Source organism: Macaca mulatta, chromosome 8 (genome assembly GCF_049350105.2).
Source record: "Macaca mulatta isolate MMU2019108-1 chromosome 8, T2T-MMU8v2.0, whole genome shotgun sequence".
NCBI lineage: Eukaryota > Metazoa > Chordata > Mammalia > Primates > Cercopithecidae > Macaca > Macaca mulatta.
Genome location: NC_133413.1, coordinates 14787596 through 14815084, shown reverse-complemented (window position 1 = coordinate 14815084; position 27489 = coordinate 14787596). Strand labels below are relative to the sequence as shown.

Here is a 27489-nt window from a genome sequence, read left to right as displayed (position 1 = left end):
TGAGGTCTCTTCATACTCACTGGTAGGAACACAAACTAATGCCAGCTTTGTATGTGCTCCAGGAAGTGACTGTACTTCCACTGGACTGGAAGTGACTCTAGTCCACTGATTTCCAGGGCTTCTTTCCTAGCCTTGGAGAGTTCCTTCTCATGCTGGTGTCTATCCATATTCAGCCAAAGGCTTGGGAAGACCCCTCTGCAGATCTCACTCTTTGTTCTGCTCCGTCTTCTTTGATACTCTGCCCTACAAATTCTAGCTGCCTCCATTCCCCTAAACGCTGATCTCTGTCACCTTAACACTGCTAGGCCATGCTGAGTGGCTTATATCCGTAATCCCAACACTTTGGGAGGCTGAGGCAGGAGAATTGTTTGGGCCCATGAGTTTGAGCCACGCTGGACAATACAGGGAGTTCTGATCTCTACAAAACATTAAAAAATTAGCCAGGCATAGTGGTGTGCACCTGTAGTCCTGGCTACTCAGGAGGCTGCAGTGAGAGGATTGCTTGAGCCCGGAATGCAGAAGTTGCAGTGAGCCGAGATCGCACCACTACACTCCTGCCTGGGCAACAGAGTGAGACCTTGTCCCAAAAAAGAGAAGAAAAGAAAAAGAACTGCCAGGTTATGTTTGGTTTTCCCCTCTCTACTCTGTGGCCCCCAAATTGCCCATATGCAGAGTTGGTATCAGAACAATGGTCAGGCTTATCTATTTTTTTAAAACCTTCTCTCAGAGATTACAGTACTTCACAGTGTATTGTATACTTTCTGAAAAAAAAAAAGTTGTTTTTTTTATTTTTATTTTTCTTTCTTGAGTGTGTGTGTGTGTGTGTGTGTGTGTGTGTGTTTCAGTAGGATCCCTTCATACACAGAAGTCGACCTGCAAATACCTTTTTACGGAAACATTCAAGCTAGTTGATATTGCAATGTTTTGAGTCCTATCACAATATATAACATTTATTAATACTATGGTCAAAAAAGTATAATCAACAAGTTACGTTAACATAGAGAAATATTTGGGTTCCTGTTTGGTCTGATTTTTACATCATCCCTGAATGTATATGCCTGAGTATATCATGTAGCCATTATCTAAAACTGCTTTTCATTTTATTGTTAGTGTAAGTGTGTTATTTGAGATCGTTGCTAATTGTTATAATCCAAAAGTAACAACGTCTGTCATTCTTTATGGACATTTGTGGCAATTACTGTATATGAAGGTAAAATAATATGTGAGTTTTTTGGGGTTTTTTTTCTCGGAAGGAAGTCTTCTAATTTAGAAACAGCAAGGGGTTAATATTTGTATTTCAATCTCGACAAAAAGATACATGAAACAGTAAGTATTAATTTCAATAACCACAATTTAAAAGCAATTCAAGTAATCATAATATACTTTAAATAGGAGAGAGCAGAGAAATGATAACTCCTGTTCTATGCTGTAATGCTAGGCTTCTTTACTAACACACTGTAATTTTACATGGTGAAAAATGAAAGGATAAAAGAAAGAATAAAAATATGATATGAATACAATAAAATGAAGAACAAAATAAAGGAAATTATTTCCCCCTGAAGTTTTAACTGTATCTAAAATTATTTTACTATTAGATATTCGGTTCTTGCTAAGGTAATATAAGTTATAGACTTTTTTGCATTATTTTTGATGTACCATTATTGTTTATTTTTCTATAGAAATTGCAAATGCTTAACCTTTTGAAATTACAACATAAAAGAAAACCTGAAATCATGACATAGAAAAAAAGTTCTGAAGGCATCTCTACATCCTCTTTCTTTTTTCCAGTATGTTTTATTTCCTGCCTCTCTGTTAAACATTTTCACATTGAAAACTATGGTCAACTACAGAGAGTGGAAAAGAAATGATCAAGAGAGGATTAAATCCAAAGAAACAGCTCCAGAGAAAGATGTTCAAAGCAACTTGAAAATAGCTTAAGGAAAGCATTAAAATGGCCAATTATATATACTAATAGCTAGAATTCTGCTGAGGTATTTTTCTGAAGTGGAATGAGACCATCTAGCCCAGTAGAGTTGTTTAAACTTTTCACTCCACTCTAACAGGAGGGACAAGTCCCCACCCTATGTAATTCTGATATCCTCTTCTCCCACCCTCGAATCTCAACCAGAATAAATGATCTAGTCAATACCCTCATTAGCAAATGAGAAAACAAAATGCTGTCCTAAGATCACAAAGCTGTCTGGCAAGGGGCAGAATTGAAATCAAGTCCTCTTTTCCACATGCAAGGTGACTTTTCATAGCCCAGGTAGAGATCTTTGCTTCAGAAAGCATAGTTACTGAAATTCAGCAGTCAAAAGGAAATAAGATATTGTTACATGACTCAAGAAGAAAAGGAAGTCCTCTCTTCCCTAACATTCACTTCTTGTTTTATTGCAGCCTTTCCCCTTATAGATATATTCAACACTGTGCCCTCCAACAAGTTGATTTTACTCTGACAGATAGTGTGATTTTGGTATATATCAGAAGTTGTAGAGCAAGTCTCTGAACCTTGATCGCCAGTCCTGTCAGTAAAGCTTTCTCAGCATAGAACCGCAATGTATACATTTATTTATGTATAAATTATATCTATAAATCATGGTACTTATGTGCTTTGTACATTATACAAAATGGAAATATTTAAAGAACACTATGTGTACATACAGATATAGATTCCAAGATTTTCTCCCTGCCTTCCAAGAATAATTTTGTTTGCCCCCAGGTCAGAAATAATCAATTTGAAGAAAATCATCATTGTAGTTTGTTGGTCTATCAAACATCAATATGCACCTAATAGTGCAAGCCACCTTGATTTGAGCCCTTTGGTCAAGAATATTTAATAGAGCTTACACAAAGAAGATTCTCAACCAAATTCAGTGGAATTCTTAGGGTTCCAAATGTAGAAGCAGATTAACAAGTAAAATTTCCAGTTGTCAGAGCAAATGCACTAAAGATGATTATATTATCTAAACATTTCAAAACGAAAGCGGTCCTCCACAACATGTAACCTACCTGCTAGATGCCAGTTATCACAATGAACAGAAACCATTTAGACATCCTTCAGAGTTACAGAGGCTTCATTCTACGAATACTCCTTGTCATGGACTATTGGATACCAACACAGTGGAGAACATCTTCTGTGGAGTTACAGCATTTTAGGCAGATATATTATGCTGGGGTAGGCACTGCCATTCACTAAGCCTGCCATCCTATTTCAGGGGCTGGATCACTCACAGGACTTAACCAATGGGGTTATAATCATTTTCTTTCTATGCCAAAGACCCGGATCCAAACATGGTATTAACTCTGAATAAGCTTTTCATTTCCCATCATTATTCACATTCTTTTGAAAGGATCTTCCAGCAGTTTAGGTAGTCCTAAATGTTCTTCTCATTGGTCCAAAGAAGGGTTAAATGAGTTTCATCAGCAACAGTGGCCATAAGACCAAAGTGGATTTATGTTACACAAGCTTGGTAAAGAAGGGTCCCTAACATTAAATCAGAGAAGATGGAACCTAGAAACACTATAAAATTAAAAATTTTGTTTGCAGCAAGATAAAATGTATAAATCAGGCAAAATTAAATTAAATTAGTAATACATTACCAAAGCAGGATGATTTTCTTATATGGAAAATGTTAGGGACTTACTTAAACCAGAATCTCTAGCTTAGGATACAAACTAGAACCTCTGCTCTCCAGGGATCTGGAAGAGTTTACACAGCTTTCCTGGTCAAACAGCATCTCCACCAATGGCTGAAACTAATCCTTTATCACAGAAATAAGAAACTGCAAACCTATCAAAGCATAACGTCGTTATTCTCTTTTTTTTTTTTTTTTTTTTTTTGAGACGGAGTCTCACTCTGTCGCCCAGGCCGGAGTGCAGTGGCGCAATCTCAGCTCACTGCAAGCTCCACCTCTGGGTTCACTCCATTCTGCCTCAGCCTCCCGAGTAGCTGGGACTACAGGTCCCACCACACCCGGCTAATGTTCTGTATTTTTAGTAGAGACGGGGTTTCACTGTGTTAGCCAGGATGGTCTCAATCTCCTGACCTCGTGATCCACCCGCCTCTGCCTCCCAAAGTGCTGGGATTACAGGCGTGAGCCACTGCATATGGCTGATTCTCATTTTTCTTATGATTCCCAGTGGGATCTTGAAAAATCAATGAACTCCTCATATTCCTACTTGTTCTACCTATGAAGCTGAGACAACACTAATTATCACAAACTAGTCTCACCTCTCAGTGTCACAGAAAACTGGGATAGTTTGAAGTTTGTGGAAATACAACTTGAGGAATTATTGTATAAGTGGCAGATTCTAAGCAGCACCTTTTCTGTGTGTAGCATTTCTAGTGGCCTCCAAAGCAAGCAAAATGTAAGAATAATTTAAAATTGGTTGTGTATTAGAATATCTTTACACCATACACATAAAATATAGCTCAAATTCATCCATAAGGGGTTGAAATACCCTCACAGTGAAATTTGGACTTAACGAGTTGTCAGAAATGAGAGACCAAGTTGCCAGCTCTACACTGGCCTATGGTAAAACCTATAATTAAAGTTTGCCTTGCTCAACAATGCTTAACTGAACTTCCCCTCCTGAAATACTCTGCCAATGAAACTTACATTTATGCCATGAGGTTTCCTTTGAAAAAGACAAACAAAACATAAAAACCTCTTAGATAGGTGAGGGCTGTGGGTCATTCTACCTAATGCAACTTGCACTAGGAATAGGCAGGTGTTTCTAACACCGACTGAGATGAGCTTCACTGAAGAACTTTGAGTACTGTCCTAGAGAAAGTGTGTTGCTAAGAGGAGGAGGGTTGTTTTGTAACACTTTGGAGATTAGACCTGAGTGCTCTATTGTTAAACAGTGTGTGTTGAACTAGGCCTTGGTTCTCTTGGCTCATTGCCCTTGAATTTCCATAGTCGGGATCACCTCAAATGCATCTGCAGACTCAGGATTCTGCCACACCCTAGGTCCTGTTGGTTATTTTATTTTGACTAAGATTAAAGAGCATTAGCTCATAGCTTGGTATCGACTGAACCTAGATAACACTAATGGGTCACTATCATTACTATCCTCGTTAATTTAAGACCAACCAAGTTGATTAGGAAGCTAATGAGTTTTTGAGGTAGACAGCTCCGGGCATGAATCCTGGATCTGCCACTTACTATCTAACCTTTTTCACATTTTTTCTAAGCTTCAAGTTTCCTCATCTCTAAAAAACTGATAATAATACCTATACTGGATCTCTGATGACTTGCTAATCTTCCTATACAATACTAAAAGCATTTATCATACGTTATAGGGACTTAATGAATGCTTATTTCCCTTTACTGCTCCCCTTCCTTTCTGTGTTTAGGTATAGAAAAGCTTCCTATCATTATAGTCAGTCACTTTGCATGACTCAAACAACCAGCTGTTGATCATGCTGGGAGCGATTGTGTGTCCCTAACTTTATCATCAATCTAGATTAGAAATTCAGGCGAGGTCAGTGCCTAGGAGGAGTTAGGAATCCCGGCTGTATTTTCCTCTGTGTTCCTATAACATTTTGCGTAACACTTTGAACATGCTTCTATCTTGAAACGTATCACATTATTTTGGAACTATTTTTGGTCAATGTGATATTTCCTCCTTGAAGACAGAGTTGAGGTCTTATTCGTCCTAAAGTTCCGCAGGCCTAAAACAGCATCTGGTGAAGGGCACTACCCATGCCATGTGTACTTCATGTCATTCCTCTGTAAAACGGGTCCAGATGACACGATTCGATGTGCTTCAAGGTGTTCAGATCTTTTTGCAAGAGAAACACACACAAACTTTGGGGACATTGTTTTAAAATAGAACCAGGTTATGGCAATCATATTCTCTGAAAATCTTTAATAGAGGATTTTCATTTGGAATCGGCCCCTCCAGGCACAGAGGTCTATATACTTCAGCAGTTAGCATGCATTTCCTCCTAATCTATGCCCCGTCCAATGATAAGGCAAAGACGTGGATATCTACCATGAAGTACATTCTCAATGGGGGACATTCATGAGCTTTAACAGTTTGGGAACAACACAGTTTAGGACATATGGGTTATTAATAAGCACTGGTACTAATGTTAGTTGTAATTCATGAGCACAATCTCAGTATTTTCATAATCATCCTTTGTATAATTAACTTGTCAAAGATATATGGTGAAAATAATGCATGTTGTAGAAATTAGAAGACTCAGGAGATCAGTGTGGGTTGAAAATGACTGTGTAAAAATAATTACAGTAATAATTAGCATTTGCATGGCTTCTTGCAATTTACAAAGTGTTTTTACAACATTATCTCATCTTGCAAAGGTTATGAACTGGCCTTTAGATGCTATCTTATGCCAATATTAAGCTTCCCTGCCAAACCTTGTGCATTATAAGGTAGGATTTGGTAGACAGGAAGAAAAGAGGATTAATAATGCATTTAAAAGGCAAAAACTCTGCCAAATTTATTGGCGTAGAAATAGATTTATTTGGTATTTTAGAAACTAAGGCGCGTATCTTGTAAAAGAAGCAGTTGTCTCATATTTTGATTTCACAATGCTGGGCACTTTTTTTTACATTTTGGAGGGTGAGTTTTTGATGTGCAATTGTAATGAGGAAGTTCACTTACTTGGAACTAGAAGATTCATAAAATCGGGATATTTGAAACTTTTTAAGGGGTAAAACCTAGAGTGACTTGATTAAACCAATGTAAGTAGAAGTACGGTTAGAGAGAAAATGTGAGGAGCTGATCAATATTTTGTTTAAAACTCCAGCGTCCATTTCTTTATTTTATTTATTTTAGAGGCAGGATCTTGCTCTGTCCCCCAGGCTGGAGTGCAGTGGGGGTGACCATGGGTCACTGCAGCCTGGAACTCCTGGGCTCAAGCGATTTTTCCCTCTCAGCCTCCCAAGTAGCTGGGACTACAGGTGCATGCCACCACACCGGCCTAATTTCTTTTGGGGTGGGGTCTTGTTTGTTGCCCAAGCTGTTCTCAAGCTCCTGGCCTCAAGTGATCCTCCAGCCTCAGCCTTTCCAGGTGCTGGGATTACAGGCGTGAGCCACAGTGACTGGCCTCTCAGGTCTCCATTTCTTAGAGAGAATCCAGATTGACCTGTAAAATGCTTCTTCCAGCCATATCTTCCTTCCCACAACCACAACTAAAGGTTGAACTTCCTATCTCATCAACCGCCTAATCTAAAACCATGAGTTAATGAGATAAAAAATGAGTTACTAAAATGCAAATGTTCTTGAGAATCAACCTTGAAAGTTAAAGACAAGGCCACCTGCCAGCCCCACCCTCCGACCTCCCCTGCTCGCTTGCCTCCGGCGCTGCGTTTCCCTTTGAAAACGCGAGGTCACCTGGACTGCCCCTGAAGGGGAGACCTGCTGTGTGACCGAGGAGCAGCCCGGCGCGGACCCAGGTGAGTCATTGGGTTACACAGGAAGCGAGACGCCTCCGGGTAGCTGGGCTGCAGCTCGCGCGCCCCGCGAGGGTGTCGCCGGCGCAGGGTAAGCCTTTCCAGATGTGGCCGCCGCGCGCGCTTGGCCGCTGGCCAGGAGGCCGCCTGCAGTCGGCGCTTCCCGGGGCCGCAGTGCCAGCCGCAATGCCGGGCTCCTGAAGGCAGGCGACAGCCTGCGGCCGGGAGGACAGCGCGGGGCGGAGGACGGAGGCATGGTCGCGGCGCCCGAGCTGCGCTGAAGGCATCTGCGAGCGGATGGGGGACCCCAAGGCCCACGTGATGGCGCGCCCCCTGCGAGCCCCTCTCCGGAGGTCCTTTAGCGATCACATCAGGGACTCCACGGCCAGAGCCCTGGATGTCATCTGGAAAAATACCAGAGACAGACGGCTGGCAGGTGAGAGGCGGAAGGGGATTGGAGACCGGGGGTGAGGGGTATTAAAAAGAAAACAATTTACTGCGAAGGCGCAGTGATGAGCTTGGATCATGAATGATCTCATCAGCTGGGTGAAGTTTCATTCTTGTCATGGTAGTGTGTTCGGTCTCCCTTTCTCTAGTATTTAATGTTGACGGAGTGTTGAGATTTTTGTGTGTTTGTTTTGTGTAACGCCGCTCTGGTTACCGGTCTGATTATTTCTAGATAAGGAATTACGAGAGTTGTGGGGTTTTTTAACCTTGAAAAGAGAAGCAAGGTCCTTGTGACTGTCAGGAAATCGGTAGTGATGAACAACTGCCGCAAAAGCCCTGAGCTCCGCGGGGCTGTCTCGGGTCAGCTTTGGAGCTGAAGCTGATCAGGTGTGAGGTGCCCTGGCGTGTGCGCGGGGGAGGGGCCTGGCAGGTCTGTGTGTCAGTGGAGTGATGGGCGCTGCCCAGTGAAAGCCTGTTGGTACTTCCTCTGGCAGCCGGGAGCTGCTCTCAGTTCCAAGAGGGTGTCATGTGTGCCAGAGGCAGGCGTTTGAAATATAATAAAACATAAATACAGTGGTGCAATTCAAATGCTCTAGGGCTCATGTGACAGCCACCAAACGGCAGACTGTGTTTGCAGGGGTCCGGTGAGGAGATAGGGACTTCTGTCTCATTTTGTTGGGATAAAATAGCATCTCACTACGATATGAAAACACTCTCTGAATCTGGGTAGGGTTTCCCAATAGCGTTTATGGTGCCTTCTTGTTTGCTCTCCAAGTCTGTGTTCCTATGCCATCTACATGGATGGGTCAAAGACTATGTTTTCTTAACCTTGTTGGTCAATCCAGTTGTTTTCCATATACTGAAGGAAGGTCTGAATTGTTACAAATATTAGAGGTGGCCTCTAAGAGTCAGTGCAGAGTTCTGTGCTGTGTTCTTAATAAAAGGTCGTTTGATTTTCACAGAGTTGTCCTGATGTGACTTGAAGAGGGGAAATTTAAAGTGTGCGATTATGATAAAGCAGATTGTGAAGATAACCTGCTAGTTTCACGCCCTCATAGACTCTTAAGATTGTTCTGAATGCACATAAAAATCTTTCTCTCTGTTACACTAAACAATATTCCCCAGGACTGATGGAGAAAGGAAACAATGTCAAGTTTAACCATTAGGTAGGGAAGGGAGCAAAATATTTTAAATTTAACCATTTTATTATTGCTTTAGAGGAAAATGTGGCACCCTAAAGAAATACGACTTTCCAATATGATTTTTTATTTAATTCTTTAAGGAAGTTTAAGATATAAGATTTGGGAGTAAAAAATTCACGACTGTAATTGGTTGACAATTTAAAAGAAAAGGTAGTTTCTTCATAGTTGTCTTGTTTAATAAACAATGCTGCAAATGAAAAGATTCTATAAATACTATCTTACTAAAGATAATGGAGAAATATCTTGTTATGGTTTAACGTTTTAATTTGAAAGTAAGACTAATTCAGACATTTATGGTTCTGAGATTTCCTCTTACATTTTCATAAATAAATAGCCGTTCACAGCTGCTGAGAATAATAATATCCTCTAAGAATAAGAATATTATCCCTGGAAAGTTGTTCTCTTTCTTCTCATTTGCCTGTTATATATTAATACTATAGTTGCAGTCAAAACATAACAGCAAGTGTAAATTAATGAAAACACTTAGAGAAAAATGGTTACTTGTTATGTGTGATGAAAACTCAAATGTTTTCACAACTCTAGCAGCAAATAGGATTTTTGCTGCTGTAGGTCCATCAAGGGAAAGAATTCTTTATGCTGCCCAGGTTTTCTAAGAGCAGTATGGACCTCTGAAGTAATTCACACAGTAGAGAATCCAGATACCATACCTGAAAGGAAAAGACTTTGACTATGACAACTGACTCTGATTTGGGGGACCCGGACACTTCTAGTGTCCTCCTCACTCTTGGCTCATGGCTGAAAGCTCATTTAGTAAAACACAGATTGACTTGGTGCACATCCAAACCTCAAGAGCGCTTGCTTCCATCCCTTTCCCTCAAGCTTCTCGTCCGCACTCAACCCTTCACGCTCACCAAACGTTAAACAATGGGGGCTAACGATCCACAAAATGTCACTTCTCTGAACACCAGAGAAAATCTTTGTTATATATCATAGCACCTTGCCTTCGTGTGCAGAATGGAGGGCAGTAGAAAGTCCAAACCCTTTTCTTTCTGTTGTGAAATTAATGAGGTAACAGGTAAAAAGTGTTTTTTAAGTCCCGGGAAGATAGTACTTCTGTTAATAGTACCTAGAATGTTATTTCAGTGATAATTATTGCCTTCCTGAATTTCATCAGGTTTCTCAAAAACTAATCTGAGATTTTAGTTTCTTTCACCTAACCAAAGGGTTTGGTCATGGGATAACATGTGAAGTTTCCTTATTAGGTATATTCTCATTCTCTGGCTCTCTCTCTCTCTCTCTCTTTCTCTCTCTGTCTCTCTCTCTCTCTCCCTCCTTCCCTCTCTCACCATCCCCCCCCCACTCCACACACACACAAACACAGTTCTGCTATCCCAAATGATGTCATGTACAAAAACCATCATTTACATCTTCTTGTCTTAAACTCCCTTCTACATGAAACAGGGAGCCTGTTATTTTTAAGCATCTGCAGCCTTTTATAAACAATACACAGAATTGTTGCTAGGAAAAGGCCTTCAGGTTGTGAGGAAGGACAGATCAGATTGTCTTACTTGCATTCGCCTTTATATATGATCCACTTTTTCAGCCCAATTATATCCCACAGGAGTTTCTCTTACTCCTATCCTCTACTACCATTATTCCCAACCCCAAGGTACTCTGTCTTCTTTGCTAAAAGCAGAGGGTGGTATTGAGTTTTCAGTGAATTAGAACTTCGAGGCTGACAGTGGTTGAGTGATGCAGGGGACAGCTTTTTGCTGGATGAAGTGTGCTTCCTTCTTAAAGCTCCTCTGTGCTCTCACCCCCTCCTCTCTGATTCATGGACATCTTGTCAATAGGGCGTATTACATTCCTGAAGGGCAGTTGCCTCTTAATCCTTCCTTCCACAGAGTGCCTTGTAGCCTGCTTTTGTGCCCATGGATCTCTTTATCATTCTTTTGAAACCTATGATCGCTTCTCAGAATAATATTTTTAAATGCATAAATAAAATATATAGAATTATAGAGAAAATCAATTATAGTGAAATATAGTTATCAAAGTATTTAAAACATAAAATTATGATGTATTAGTATACTGTGAATGAATTATATAAAAGGATAATGCCTTTAAAATATGGACAAGTAATATAAGTTAAAAGCTATTTTTTTGTTTGTTTTGTTTTTTGTTTTGAGACAAGAGTCTCGCTCTGTTGCTCAGGCTGGAGTGCAGTGGCGCGATCTCAGCTCACTGCAAGCTCTGCCTCCCAGGTTCACGCCATTCTTCTGCCTCAGCCTCCCGAGCAGCTGGGACTATAGGCGCCCAACACCAAGCCTGGCTAATTTTTTTTTTTTTTTTTTTTTTTTTTTTTTTTTATTTTTAGTAGAGACGGAGTTTCACCACGTTAGCCAGGATGGTCTCGATCTCTTGACCTCGTGATCTACCCACCTCGGCCTCCCAAAGTGCTGGGATTACAGGCATGAGCCACCACACCCAGCCAGTTAAAAGCTATTTTTAAAGGTATCATGTGCACACTGTTGTTATTTAACTCAACTAAGAACATTAAGTTGTGCATTAACCTGGTCTTTGACTCATCTCCTTGTCACTCACCATTATAGATATAGGGAAACCTGGGAGGCAATGTCCACAGCTAGGTCACAAATTTGTGAACCTACAATTTGACTGTTTGGTGGCTGAATGACCACAAGGCACAGATCCGCCCAGTAGCTGGCCAGTAAGGTCACGTGAACACCTTACTTGTGTTATTCACCCAGCCAGCCTGAGTGAACCCCTGTGGATAGAAAAATGTCAATCATGTATGATCTGGAATAGGTCTAATAGTGACATCACTGTGGAGTAGGGATGAACGTAAGTGATATTCTACAATATCTACAACTGTTAACTGATATGCAAATGTCCAGTTTCTACTGGTGGCAAAGTCACAGGGACAGCTAAGGCCATTGAAGGGGAGCAGGATAATTTGCCAACATTTATAATTGGAGCAAATGCTAAATTTCAGTTAGAGCTTAGTGACAATGCAAACATAATGTTTCCTCATCCAAGTTCATAGGCCCCTGAATCTCTGTTTAATATTTGCTGTGGCTTTTAAATACCTGTAGTCAAAAATTCTCAGACTGAGATGCTGGACTCTCCTATATGAGTTGGCTAAAATTCCTTGATGTACATTTGACAAAGCTCCACAAACAAGTTTGGACTGATAGACTGATAAGACTGCCTCTAAGGAAAAATAAAAGAAATTAAAATTGAGGCTAGAAAGAGTTAGAGGGCCTGAAAGTCAGGCAAAGCCAAGATTACACATGCACAACTTTCTTCAGTTTAGGCAGTGGAATAAACAAATAAGCTGAAAGAAATCAAATACTAGTCTTTTTTGCTTGTTTGTTTGCTTGTTTGTTTGTTTTCTGAGACAGAGTCTCACTCTGTCACCCAGACTGGAGAGCAGTGGGGTGATCTCAGCTCACTGCAAACTCCACCTCCCTGGTTCAAGAGATTCTCCTGCCTCAGCCTCTCGAGTAGCTGGGATTACAGGCACCACCACCTCGCCTGGCTAATTTTTGTATTTTTAGTAAAGACAGGGTTTCACCATGTTGGCCAGGTTGGTCTTGAACTCCTGATCTCAAATGATCCACCCACTTTGGCCTCCCAAACTGCCGAGATTACAGGCATGAGCCACTGGGCCTGGCCAATACTAGTCTTTATTTAACAACATCTAATAAAGTAAGAGCTACTAAATAGTATCAATTACACGGACTTTTTTTAAAAAAAAGAAGTGATTTCTTCTCTCAATTTGGGAAACATGACATATAAGGGGAAAAGTCTAAATGCTTCCACCTGATTAAGATACGTGGCATGACATTATTTCCAGAAACATTTAAGAGTCTGGGTACAGTGGCTTACGCCTGTCATCCCAAAAATATGGAGTCCTGGCAGGAAGACTGCTTGAGGCCTGGAATCCAAGACTAGCCTGGGTAACAGAGCAAGACCTTGTTTCTACAAAAAATTTAAAAATTTAGCCAGGCGTGGTGGCACCCACCTGTAGTCCCAGGAGCTGAGTCAGGAGAACCACCTGAGTCCAGGAGTTCAAAGTTACAGTGAGCTATGATTGTGCCACTGCACTCCAGCTTGAGTGACACAGCAAGACCTCATCTTCTAAAAAAGAAAGTAAAACAAACAAAAATGTTTAAGAGAAAGGAGAAAAAACTGAATTGCCTATGAAGAGAGCAAGAAAATTTAGGCAAACCTCAATCCAAGTGAGAGTCAATAGACATAAAATAAATTCTTCAAGTAACTACATTAGGTTGAAATCCCCTGAGGTATTTTACGGAGTGTTCAGGATCATATGTCTTTTGCAAAATAGATTTTTACATTGCAGCTGATCAGTCCTCCAATTCACTGGCAAAAAGAGTGCGGGACACACTGTGTGGTACATTGACTCTCAGTTCAGTGGGGCATCAGGAATTCTGGCCCACTTCCAAGGAAGGGCAACCACAGACATCGACTCCTGTGAACTGTTCTCTGCTCATTTGGTTCACAGTGAAAAGCAAGTAAGGGCATATGTAATGCCTTTTAACCATGAGTGATGTAGGCCTCAAAATATGCAGCCTCCTCTAGTAAACAAAGACTTTTCCAATCCTAGGCAACACCAGAGGAGATTTTTAAAGACAGACAACCACTAGGGAAGCTTCGTAAGATAGTGCAATGTGAACACGTATCTAGATTAAGTTAAAGGATACTGTTTCAATAAAAAGAGGAGCATGTTGATCTCAAGGGTGGCTTTGATGAGAGAATATATTATATAGTGGCTTAGAGAGTTGCCTGCAATGTCGGGCTGCCTGGGGCTGAGTCCTGGCTCTTGCACTGGGTAGTATTAGGCAAGTCAGTGTTCCTTGCCAATACAAAAGGAATAACAGTCCCTATGTCATGAAATGGTTTTAAGGATTAAATGAGCTACTCTGCGAAGTGCTCAGAAGAGTCATTGACATATACTAAGCATTCCATCAGTTTCAGTCTTGATACCCTACTTCCTGAGGGCCTTCACCTTGTTACCATGACACCTCTATAATTGGCTTAGGGCTTTTGGGCAAAAGTGGTTCAACCAGTCCAAAAAAAAAAAAGAAGAAGAAGAAGAAAGGGAAATGTAAAATGTCAATGGCAAATGGAACAAATTTCTGTATCTCTGGAGAGAAACAAAGAAGGATCTACTGGAGGTGATTTTTGACCAGATCTTTGTGGACTCCAAAAGGAAATGACTGGAGAGTAATTGATTCCACACATTGATGAGGGAATCAGTCCTTGCATATGAGCTTGTCAAGCTAGATATACAATATCTGAAAGTTTTCCTAAGCACGTTGGGACCTGCTTTGAAAATTGCTGTATAGATGGAGCCAAACATGGAAAAGAGCAGCAGCACAGCAGGCCTGGGCTCTCAAGCATGTGGCTCAGCACTGGTATGGGAAAAAATATGCTAAATGTCAAGGCTGCCACTTGAAAGGGATGTTTTGCACACCTCCCTTTCTGCAACAAGACTTCTGTGACTTTCTTTATTTAAAATAGTATGCATGTACAGTCTGCATATTTTGCCATAGGTCACTGTAATTACAATACCTAGATATGTCCAAAATCAAAGGCCTGGTAGGAGGATCATATTAATTTCTCACACATCTACTTAAGGATCTGAGGCTATTTCATAAAGCAAAGACTGGATTTAAAAGAACATTCCTCTGGAAGTTCTCTATTCCAAATGAATTATTTAGGTATAGATGGAAGTTAAACTTGAATGTTTTTTAATTTCTTATTCTACTTACTTTTAATAATAATGTCTTTTTTTTTTTTTTTTTTTTTTTTTGACAGAATCTTGCTTTGTTTCCCAGGTTGGAGTGCAGTAGTATCATCATAGCTTACTGCAGCCTTGAACTCCTGGGCTCAGCAATCCTCCTGCCTCAGCCTCCCCAGCAGCTAGGACTATGGGATTGTGGCTAATTTTTTCATTTTTGTAGAGGTAGGGTCTTGTTCTATCACCCAGGTTGGTCTCATACTGCTGGCCTCAAGTGATCCTCCCAGCTGGGATTACAGGCACAAGCCACTGAACCAGTTTGTCACTCTTGAAGAAAGAGGAGATGCCATTCAGCTGGCATGTGCTGGAGTTGCTTGTGTGTGATGATGATGGATTTGCATTGATCCCTCTGTGTTCTTCCCTGTAGCTCAAGGACAACCACTGATATTTTTGAAGCTGTAGTTATCGATGAAGACCTAGCCATGGAAAAGAACACAGTTATTCAGCCTCATAATCGTCAAACTCATGACTATAGTACTGCTTCTGCTTCTCTCAGGCACAGTCAAAGACAAGGAGGCATGTGCTTTCTTAGAATATGAATGAAATGTGGAACCCAGCAATAGGTGGTTGTCATCCTTTGGACATGCTCTTGATGAGTGTCTACTAAATGCCAGAACCTGTGTTGAGAGCTCTAGAGGCATTTTCTCATTTAATCTTCAAAATAATTTGGAGAAACAGGTACTATTTGAGTCCCACTTAAGTTAGGACATTTTTTGCTGCTACCTTAAAATTCCATTAGTAAATGTTCATGGAGAAAGATCAGAAACTTCCAACCCAGCCTGTCAATTGTCATTATTTAATCCCACAAGGATTCATTGAGCATCTTTTGTATATAGAACACTGTGCTAGGCACTGAATGGCGAGCACAACAGACACAACCATTGCCCACTGGCCACAAGTATGACCCGTTGGCACTAACTTGGAACTCAAGGGAGCATGAGCTTTTTATTAAGTAAGAATTGTACGTTGTCTCTTGGTCACTGAGAGGCATCTGAGACTCATCACTGAGTTAAATCAGCGATTCTCAGCTTGCAAGGGGGCAGTATCAGAAAGGGGCATAGGTAGCTTTTAAAAATATATTCAATCAACATATTGTATTAATAGCACATGCTGCACCTTGCACAATGCTGAAGATAAAGAAAGGAAGCGGCCAGGCATGGAGGCTCACACCTGTAATCGCCGCACTTTGGGAGGCCGAGGCGGGTGGATCATGAGGTCAGGAGATCAAAACCATCCTGGCTAACACAGTGAAACCCCGTCTCAACTAAAAATATGAAAAAAAAAAAAATTAGCCGGGTGTGGTGGCAGTAGCCTGTAGTCCCAGCTACTCGGGAGGCTGAGGCAGGAGAATGGCGTGAACCCGGGAGGTGGAGCTTGCAGTGAGCCAAGATAGCACCACTGCACTCCAGCCTAGGCAACAGAGTGAGAGTCCATCTCAAAAAAAATAAAGGAAGCACAGATGGGAGGGGTCCAACATGAGTACAAAGGTTGAGAAACACCGGCTTAAACTTACCTGAAGATTTTTGTGGGCCCCACTTTCTCTCGTGGAGCCAAGAGTATCCTATAAACACACAAAAAGAAGTCGGAATTTCTGGATGCCCCCATAGAGCCAAGGGAAATCCTCTCTGCAAACAAGGCTGGGCCAGGTGGCTTATACCTGTAATCTCAGCACTTTTGGAGACTAAGGTGGGAGGATCACTTGGAGCCATGAGTTCAAGATGCCTGGGCAACATAGCAAGACTCCGTCATTACAAATAATTTAAAAATTAGCCAGCTATGGTGGCATGCACCTGGAGCCCCAAATACTCAGGAAACTGAGATGGGAGGGTTACTTGAGCCCAGGTGTTTGAGGCTGCAGTGAGCTATGATCACGCCAGTGCGCTCCAGCCTGGATAACAATGTGAGCCTGTCTCTAAAACAAAAAGAGTCAGGCAAGTTAGTGCATCATCCTTAATGAACTGGCCATTCTCCTCTTTATAAGACAAAAAGACTTGTTATTCCAAAGTGCTATAACATTATATTTTTAATCGTATTTTTTAAAATGAGATATGGACTTGTTTTCAAAGTTTAAAAGTACTAAAGCCTAAAATATGTCACTGTCTAGAATAGAGTGATCTCAACTGGTTTAGAAATCAGAATGAACTCAAATTGGAAGTTATACTTTAAATGTTTCAATTTACATATGAGATTATCCTCAGAGTTTAGCACATATGGGCTATAGAACTGAAACAACATTGTCTGAAGTCATTGTTGATTCCACAGAATTTCAGCCAACAACAGAAACACTCTTAAAAAAAACAAATTATCAACTTGATTGATAATCACAGACAATCAAAATCACCAAGATATGGTGAAAAGACATGGCATATTATTGCTTAGTGAAATCTTGGTTGGTGATTTTTTGAAAGCCCTGATACCTTCTCTCTTGGTTCTTTATTTACATGAGCACATCTAGGCAATTGCACACACACACATGCACACACACTCAGGAATCACATGACTTCAAAGAACTTTTCTTTATAAAAGATTGAAGATTCCTGAGTTATAGGTTGCTGGTGTAAAAGTCATAATATAACATCTGATTGTTGACACTGCAGTGGGGGAAACAGCACATTTTATGGTGTCTAGACTTTGTTTTATCTGGTTGATTTTTGGTGACATATTTAGCTTTTTGTAGACAATTCTCAAATTACTGACTCAGCATTCAGTGTGGTTCAGTTTATCACGATCCATCATCTCTAATCTAGTTTTGAATAGCAGGATGTTGTAGGTCCAGATTGAAGTGTGACCTTTGAATGTTTTTCATTCATGGTTGATTACTATATCCGAAGGGTCTAGACAGTGTTATTGGTTTCTCACCAACATAAACATCTGGCAGAAAAAAAAAAAAAAAAGAGCTAAACTAGATGAGTAAGAACATTCCTAATCTACCTTTACAATATGCTATATTTAAAATATAACTTTTTTGCAAAATGAAGCCCATCTCAGGTCTAAAAGTATGCCATCAAACATATCGTTTTTCAGCTCTGATAAGACCGTCTTTGGACTCTAATGTTTCACTGGTGAAAACAAGTTTGAGCATGTAGTTTCAGGCTGCACTAGAAACATCTTTCTTTTGTGATGTTATAAGAAGCTAGAATTTCATTTAGTGAATTCCAGCCAAATGAAATTAGCACGTGCATGTCAACTCATGTGTAGCTCATGGCTGGACAAATGAGTTGGTAAACCAATGAAGATGAGGAAGACCGGTGATGAGACCAAACCCACAGCACACGGGCATTAGTTATCAGGCCTTCTAATGTTATTATCAGGCCTTCTGAATTTTATTTCACCTAAGCTGACTTTAAGATTCTAACAGTTTTTATTGTATTAGAACTATGCAAAAGGCTTTCTTTCTTTCTTTTTTAATATTAATTCTTGCTGTATTGACCAGGCTGGAGTGCAGTGGCAGGATCTCAGCTCACTGAAACTTCTGCCTCCCAGATTCAAGTGATTCTTGTGCCTCAGCCTCCGGAGTACCTGGGACTACAGGCACCTGCCACCATATCTGGCTTATTTTTGTATTTTTAGTAGAGATGGGGTTTCACCATGTTGGCCAGGCTGGTCTCGAACTCCTGACCTCAAATGATCCTCCTGCCTCAGCCTCCCAAAGTGCTGAAATTACAGGTGTGAGCCACCACACCCAACCCAAAGAGGTTTCTTAACAGCCAGAGCTTCCCAGGGTAGAGTAATATGCTACTGAGACAAAGGGAGAAACCAGGCCTTTTTCTTTACATAGGGGCTAGCAACTCCATCCAACCAAACAACATGCAAAACATGCCCACAGCCAGGTAAGAGAATGTGGTAAGAGTACCAGGTAAGAGAATGTGTCTGGATAATAGCACAACCCAGAGTGCTTCCCTTTTAGATGAAACACACATCAATGTCATGACACTAACACTGGAAATTTTATACTTAAAATATCGTAAGTTTATAAAATATGCATTCAGCAATTAATTCCAGTTTATGTACAAGAGTTACTGCATAGTGTTTTTTTCTCCCTTTTTTTGTTTGCTAAAGAAAGAAAGGAAGACAGAGAAAGGTTTTCTTTAGTCCTTCAGTGATTATGTGTATAAATTGATGACTTAGAACTTAAGACTACGTTTCCAGCAAAGCTCTTTGCCTCCGCATAATCATTGCACAACTGAAGATAAACATAGAGGGTAAACACCAGAATAATTGTGTCAAAGCAGTGCCTGAAAATTCATTGTAAATGCCCTTTGCCCTATTTTAGATAATAACAACATTCTATGACCAACCACCCTGTGCATACCCCAAGGTTTAGCATATCATAGTCAAGTGTTAATAAACTGGAAGAGGGAAAACTTAATTTAAATTAAAACATTTAATTTAACAAGGAAGGAGGGAAGGAGGGAGGGAGGAAAGGAGAGGAGGGAAGGGGAGGGGAGGCAAGCGGAGGGGAGGGGAGACAAGAGGAGGGGAAGGGAGAGAAGAGGAGGAGAGGGGAGAGAGAGGAGGGAAGGAAGAAGGGAAGGAAAAAAAAGAAAACACAGCCTAGAAAGGACATTTGCAGGAAGATGATAGTAAACGGCCGCATGCTGTCTTGGAGACTATGACAAATGGATCAAAACTGGACACCCACTTTCTCAGCCACTACCACACACATTCCGAGCTCCCATTCTTGTGAGGCCAGTTCACAGAAAATGTTTTTATTTCTGTGACCCTGAGCATGACTCCCACTTTGCTGCATAAAGTATTTTCTGAGTGAACCTTCGTGGCCTTCCATCCTCATTAATCTCTACCACCTACCCACACATACTCCCACTCTCAAACTTCTTTTGTGATTGCCTACTATTTTTCTTTACCCATTTTTTTACTTAAAGAAAGACATCAAGTGTAGTAAGCTCATAGTGTGTAATGCTTTCTTTGCCCTGTTCTATATTTCTCTCCCTATTCAAACTTAAAATATTTTAGTGAATTAATAAAAGACCATAATTTGAGCTATGTCTCAAAATAAAGTCCATGTTTTTAAACCACATTAACTTAAGTAATGTCTCTGTTTTTAAATGGAGCTTAGGAAAATAGCATTTGACAACTTTTATTACTATAGGAAAAAGCTGACCCGTACCGTGTACAAATTGAGCTCTGAGGGTCAGAAGCCAAGTGCCTTTAATAACTTTTGAAGAGTAGGTAATCTCTGTTCACTTTGAAGACTGAAGTATGTACTAATTGCTTTTGTAAAGTGAAGGTGATGTTGCTCTAGTTAATGGGCCATGCAGTTGTATCCCAGGACATTTAATCCCAGTGTCTCATGTGGCTTAAGTTGCTGTTTTCATAACATACTCATTGTTTTCTGATTCAATATCATTTGGTTAACACTTAGAATTGTTATCTTTGCTTCCCAAAAATCTTTTCTGGAAAAATATCTTTAGATAGTTTATCAGTTAACTAATAGCAAGATTATTTTACTAAATATTTTAAATATGCAAGATTCTCATGTATCTACCACTAACTTAAATAATAAAACATTGCAGTTGCTGTTACAGCCTCAAGTGTGCCCCTCCTGGGTCACATTTCCCTCCATCCCTCCTCTCCCGCTCCCCCTGAAGTTCTCCAGTCCTGAACTTGGTGTTTAATCACTCTCATAATGGCTTTATACTCAACTGTCCCCAAACAATATTATTTTCACATTTAAAAGTTTTAAGTGGCACCATACTGCAAATATCTTTCTTCAGCTGTCTTTGCTCAGAATTGTATTTTTGAGATTTATTCATGTTTGAACATAAAGTTCCTTATTCTGGGCCGGGCACAGTAACTGACACCTGTAATCCCAGCACTTTGGGAGGCCGAGGTAGGTGGATGACCTGAGGTCAGGAGTTTGACACCAGCCTGGACAACATGATGAAACCCCCTCTCTACTAAAAATACAAAAAAAATATTAGCCAGGTATGGTGACTGCTGCCTGTAATCCCATCTACTCGGGAGGCTGAGGCAGGAGAATCACTTGAACCTGGGAGGCAGAGGTTGCAGTGAGCCAAGATGGTGCCACTGCACTCCAGCCTGGGCGAAAGAGCAAGACTCAGTCTCAGTAAATAAATAAATAAATAAATAAATGAATAAGTTTCTTATTCTTACTGCTGTTATATAAATATGCCATAATTTACTTATTCATTATCCTGTTGAAAGGCATCTATGTTGTTTCCAACTATGTGCTTGCATAAGTATCTGTTGTTATGAATATTATTGTCAATATTTTTTCCTCTGGTAGAATAATTCATCTAAAGATGGAATTTCATAGTCTAAACATGTACATCTTACATGGCCAAAATTCAACATGTATTACACATCCACCAATGGTATATTAGAATGCTAATCATTATAGAAAAGATAATTTTTCAAATGCTGTAAAAGTGGTAGAACATTTTCTTTAAAAAAACATTAAAATAAAAATAGTGTGGGTAAGATATTAACAAAGACAAGGTCACATATTTTTGTGTTATATATACATATAAATTTATATATACATGCACATATATATTTGTATATATACATATATACAGATATAAATTTGTATTATATGTCATATATAAATATATGATGACTAGTGTTTGAATTATTAATTAAATTCAGCAAAGACTAGATGAATAAAGTTTGGAATGAAGCTTGTAAATAAGTAATAAGTACTATTTCTCTCATCTTACCGTGGTTTCTTATACAGGTCAAGCTAAAATGTAACTAAGTGTCTATTTAAAGATGATAATAACATAAAGTTCATTACTTGGGTATGAACACAGCTGATGTAGGTGCTGAGCATAGGAAATGGAAGGAGAGACCATCTGAGAATTAGAAAAATAAAAAAATGTAATTCACAGATAACCACTTCACAATAACTTATATTAAGTAATACCAATAATAATACCTAACACAATATTCCCTCCCTCCCAAAAAACTCTTGCAGGCTTCCATGGAGACCAAGGGTTCCCTTGACCAAGTGGACAAATCTGCTATGGGGGACCAACTATCTGAATGTCATTGAAAAAGCAATCCTTTCCCCAAATATAGGATAAATTATCAAGTGGAGGAAGCACTCATTTGCCAAAATCAACATAGAATAAACATTTTTATTCTACTCTATTAAATGCACTAGTAACACTTCATTTTTAAAATGTCTTCTATAAGCAAACCATCATGTCTTAGAATGACATGCATGTTAAAATCCAGTGTCTCTATCTCAGCATCTACTAAGAGAGATTCATAACTAGTGATGGTTATTCTGTTTTGAAGTTCAAATACTGCCTGTGGAGACAATGACCTCTGTACTTGCATTTGCCATCCATCAAGTAATCTTTCTTCTGATCATATTGGTAAGTTGGGAGCAATACACTTCATTATGTTTGAATGTCATCTTAAAAATGGTGGTTCATGAGCCAGGTGCAGTGGCTCATGCCTATAATCCCAGCATCTTGGGAGGCCGAGGCAGGAGGATCGCTTGAGCCCAGGAGTTCAAGGCTGCAAGTGAGTTATGATTGTGCCACTGCACTCCTGCCTGAGTGACAGAACAAGGCCTCATTTCTAAATAAAAATAAACAAAAGATAAAAATATGGTTCAATCAACTCCGCATAGTTTCCTGGCAATATTGGTGAATTTGCAATTTTCTTAAATGACCTCTTTTCATTTTACTAAGTTGTCCACATATCATTGCTTTAGAATGTCAAGTTCAGAAGGACACAAGTCATACTTTGTAAAAAAAAAAAAAAAAAAAAAAAAAAAAGTTTTTTTTTAAAAAAAAGTTTAAAAGTTGGGAGTTTTCTTCACGATCACATGATTATCAATTTTCCTCCTAATTTTAATGGCTTTTATCATTTCTTATGAAATATGTTCCCCTCAAGCAATTCTTTAAAATTGTTCTCTTCTTCAAAATATAAACCCCTATCTTTTTTAAGTCTCCTAAGTTCAGTTAGAACTTCTCTCTAATAACGACCATTTGTATCCTTCATTTACGTATTCAATCACAACCAATACAGAAATTATTATTTTTAGCACACACCGTAATTTGACATTTAGAACTAACCCTGTCCCCTACTACATAGTAGCACTCTTACCCCAAGAGAGGGGTCAAAGAAGAAAATATAACAAGAGTTTTTAAGGTGATTTTTTTAAAACTCAGAAAGAAGGTGAGATTGACATTTTGCCTCAACTTCTTGATATATAAGCTAAACACCAATTAGACACATTCAATGCTTAGAGCTTTTCCTGAATTATTATTTAATGCTTAATAACTCTATGAAGTAGATTCTGTTATCATCCTTGTTTTACAAATGCTGAAACATGTCTTGAAGGTTTAAGTATCTTGCTCCAAATCACATAACATGTCAAAAAGTGAGCTTTTTGTCTTTCCAACAAAACTTGTGTTTTTCATCTCCATTCACGGCAGTTAGTTTTGTCTCCTCTCTTCTTTCATACCCCACATTTCTTCCATCACCCAGTCCTATCATCGGTACCTGCAAATGCATCTAGATGCTGACCACTTGGCACCACCCTCACTGCCACCACCCTGGGCCAAGCCACCATTGCCTCACACCTGTGTTCTTACAGTCACTCTTCAACTGGTCTCCCCACCTCCACCCTTGCCCCACCTACTGTAACGCATTCCACACATGGTGATCAGAGTGATATTTATAAACATAAACTATATCCTGTCACTCCTCAACTCAAAACCCTCCAATATCTTTCCCTCACACAATAAAATCCCTTCTATGGCCAAGAAGTCTCTGCCTGACCTGGGGCCTGCCTACTCTTCCCACTTCACTTTTCTATCCTTTCCCCTGTTCACTCCATTCTGTACATTCTGGCCTCTTTGCTGTTCATAACAATTGCTGTTCCCTCATCTTGAAAAATTCTTTTCCCAGACAGTCACATGGCTCTGTCCCTTACTTTGTTCATGTCTCTGCTGAAATGTTACCTCTCCTGAGAGGTCAGTCAAGACCACTCTATTAAAATGGCATTCTCCTCTGAACCAATTGCAATCCACTTCTGGTATGTCACCTGTGTTTGTTTAGTGTCTCTCTGTCCTTTTAGAATTTAAGTTCTCCTGTGATGCCAGGAACTTAGTATTGTGCATCTTCATATTCTTAGTGCTTAGAACAATGCCTGATACATTAACCTTTGTTGAATTATTTAATCAGTGGACAAGCATATAAACCTAAAGTCATACACACAGATTGCCAAATGCAGGAATGCATATATTAACATTATATGTTAAAATATGCAAGCACACCTTCTAGAGAACCGACTAAAAGATAAAATAGATGTTGGGAATTTGAGGCAAAGCATCTATCTCACGTTTTTCTGAATCAATCAAAATACTTGGAAGCTATTTGAATCAGTTACCCCTCCCTTATATATCACATACATTTTTTTCATAAACTATGTCTAAATTATGTTCTTTCTTCTACGTTGCTAATTCCTGAGACTCAAAGTACCATATATAAATGATATAAGAGTTACACTTTTATCCTTCCAGCATCAGTTGGATATTTCTTCCTTTCTTTCTCCCTCTTTCCTCCTATTTTGTCCTATCCTCACCTTTAAACCCCAATTCTGTATTTCCTCTGTCTATTGGACATTTTTCCAGTAGATGGGTATCATGAAACTTCATATTAAAATGGAATTAACTTCATTATCTCCACAATTAACTTCATTATCTATTCTTTAGTATTCGTTCATCTCTACAGGTGGCCTTACCTCTCCTTTATCCCTCATGTGAAGTCAATCACAAAATCCTGTCCTTTCTACCTTCTGTATGTCTCTCCATCTGCCTTTCCTTTCTAGTTCTACATCCACTGCCAAGGCACAAACTGTCATTATTCTTACCTAGCTAAAGTTAGGATCTTCTGAGCTTGTCTCTATGACCTTAACATCTGCCACTTCAATCCATCATTCATCCCACTGCCCTCTTCCCTGTTTCACTGTTTTTGCTCAGAAACTATCAAGATCATGCAATTTCCAGGCATATCAAGCCAAAGCACCTCTACCTGCTTGGGAAGATTTTCTGTTATCTGGCAACGTTCTACTTAACCATTCCTGTCTCTTTGCTGTTCTGCTAAAGCATTGTGTTCATTCCTCCTCTGCTGTTTGCGTGTTTTCTTTAACAAATGCAGCATGATCCCCTTCACCCAAATTCCTTCTGCTTTTCATTTCTCTTGCTCTTGTAATATCTAGAACAATGTCAACCTTTACTGATGTCCATTTCATCTGAAGTCTTGTAGCACTTACTGATTTTTTAAACTTTGTAATTAACAACATGCTATTTTTATTTCTATTTTTGGCTGCTATTTTATATTTCAGTCTTCTTCACCTAAGTAGATAGGAATATACTTAAACAGAGAAAAAAAATCATCTGTTGTACTGGTATATAGTGCTGGTATGCACCCTCATAGCTACCAGTATTGTTTTTTCAGACTGCATAACACACACCAGTTCAAATAAGCCAACATTTCTATTGCTTTCTCAGATGAAACAAGTCTACATTTCTCAGAAGAACCAAGCCTACAATTTAAGTAGGGCAGGTGGAAAAGAAATGAAGGAAATGAGACAGATTTGGAGAATCTGAAAATTTAAAAGACTGTAGTATCTTTATTTATTTTTTTTTAATGTCAGTAATGAAGCTCTTCTTCCCCACACCCTATAGACCGAGGTGGATTTATCATACAGCTGATGAACTTTCAGGATCTATCACTTGCATTGACTCTTCCAAGGCCCTAAGGGAGCCCTAGCACTCTGTTCAGGTGTTTTTGTAAAATATGTAAAATCAAGATTGTGTAACTGCACTCAATTCAAATCACTGTGGTTCATTATGATTCACAGCACTGGATAGTCTGTGGGCAATTTTGCATTTATAATTTATTGTATTGGATGGCCTTGGGGTGGCCAAGTTCTTTTGTATTTATTTTTCATGTCAGGTGCCACTGGAGTGATGGAGTGGGTATTTCATAATTGTAGTTTTTAATCTTTTGATTTTCTCTCTGGCTTTTTTTTTTTTTTTTTTTTTTTGAGAAGGAATCTCACTCTGTTGCCCTGGCTGAAGTGCAGTGGTGCGATCTTGGCTTACTCTAAGCTCCGCCTCCTGGGTTCACGCCATTCTCCTGTCTCAGCCTCCCAAGTAGCTGGGACTATAGGCGCCCAACACCACGCCCGGCTAATTTTTTATAGTTTTTAGTATAGAGATGGGGTTTCACCGTGTTAGCCAGGATGGTCTCGATCTCCTGACATTGTGATCCGCCTGCCTCGGCCTCCCAAAGTGCTGGGATTACAGGCGTGAGTCACTGTGCCCGGCCTAATTTTCTCTGTTTTCTTACTTGAAAATGAAATTGAGTATTCTAGAGTCTAGCTCTAGACAGTCTCCCACCCATATGAGAAATAACAGACCCCTGTACAAACAGGAAATGAAATAGAAAGAGATAGAAACTAATTTTTCATGGAGGACATACTATGTTCCCACAGGGTACATAGGCCATTGACACCTTTCAGTGCTACAACAACCAACTTACAGCAGATTTCATCTTCCCCTTTCACAAAAGAGAAAACTGAAGCTCAAAATAATAGGGAACTGGTCAAAAGTCAAATAACTAATAAATACTTAAATTTGGATGTGAGCTTAATTCCCCCAAATCTGAAGTCCATTGTGTTCTTGTAACCTTACAGGGCTTAAGTGAAAATCAGGAAGCAGATATTATAAGTTAATGGGGATATATATGGGTAACTATTTTTAGAAACAAAAATCTAAATTCTCTCCTATCTTCCTATGTTTTTCAGAGCCTATTCTTAAACAAATAGTAAAAATATGATTACTTTCCTGTACTTCTCTGTATTCTGTTGATCTATTACTTCAACAGATTCAGAGTAAAGCTGCAGTTTCCTTAGTGAAGTCGAGGATTTATAATTTGTCAGTCCCTAAAGAAGAATGTGAAGGAGGGGGTATTTGAAAGATCTGAAGAGTTCCGAGTGTGACGCTTAGACTGTTAATCTTCAGGGACTGGAATGTTTTGTTTCTCTCACCCTTGCACTTGTGATTTGCTGGGTGATTCAAGTTGAGATAGCAGCCACTCTAAAACACTATAAGAATTGAAACTTGCTGTGTTTAAGTAGTTACTTAATTGTGGCTCCTTGCCACTTTATAGCCTTGGAGAAGTCTGCTGTTGGTACTTACATGCATTTTATTTCAAGTTGGCTTTTGATGACTTCCCGCTTGTATTTTCCTAGGCACTTTTGTAGCTAGAAAACAGCTTTTTCATTGCTTTGGTAAAATGCATACAAAGCTTGCTCCTGACTAAAGACATTATGAGAGAGAGAGAGACTGCTATTAAGTTCCCATGCACTCCAGCAAGGACAGCTGGTTAGGATTAGAACATTCTACCTTAAGCATGCTGCTTTCCCACAGCCTTTATTGTGTTTATGGTTTTTTTTTTTTTTTTCCGTAGTTGACATAAACAAAGCCAACATCATATTCTGAGTAGAGTCAGCACTTCTGATGTAATCAGGAAATTCCACTAAATAATTTTTAATGTTGAATACAGCAAACATTTTATTATTTGAGAATCTGCATTTTAATCA

General features: G+C 39.5%; 1 protein-coding gene across 3 annotated transcripts in view; it reads left to right on the top strand.

Moving 5' to 3' along the window:
- Nucleotides 1-27489, top strand: part of DLC1 (DLC1 Rho GTPase activating protein) — a 429208-nt gene that overhangs the window by 228594 nt on the left and 173125 nt on the right. Inside the window, exon 1 of one of the 3 annotated variants that reach the window (XM_015144785.3) lies at nt 7069-7860. The exons of the other annotated variants lie outside the window; for them this stretch is intronic. Coding sequence (XP_015000271.2) covers nt 7722-7860 — 139 coding nt within the window. The 5' untranslated portion in view covers nt 7069-7721. Of the gene's footprint in view, nt 1-7068; nt 7861-27489 lie in introns of those variants that run through there. 3 annotated transcript variants of the gene reach the window in all.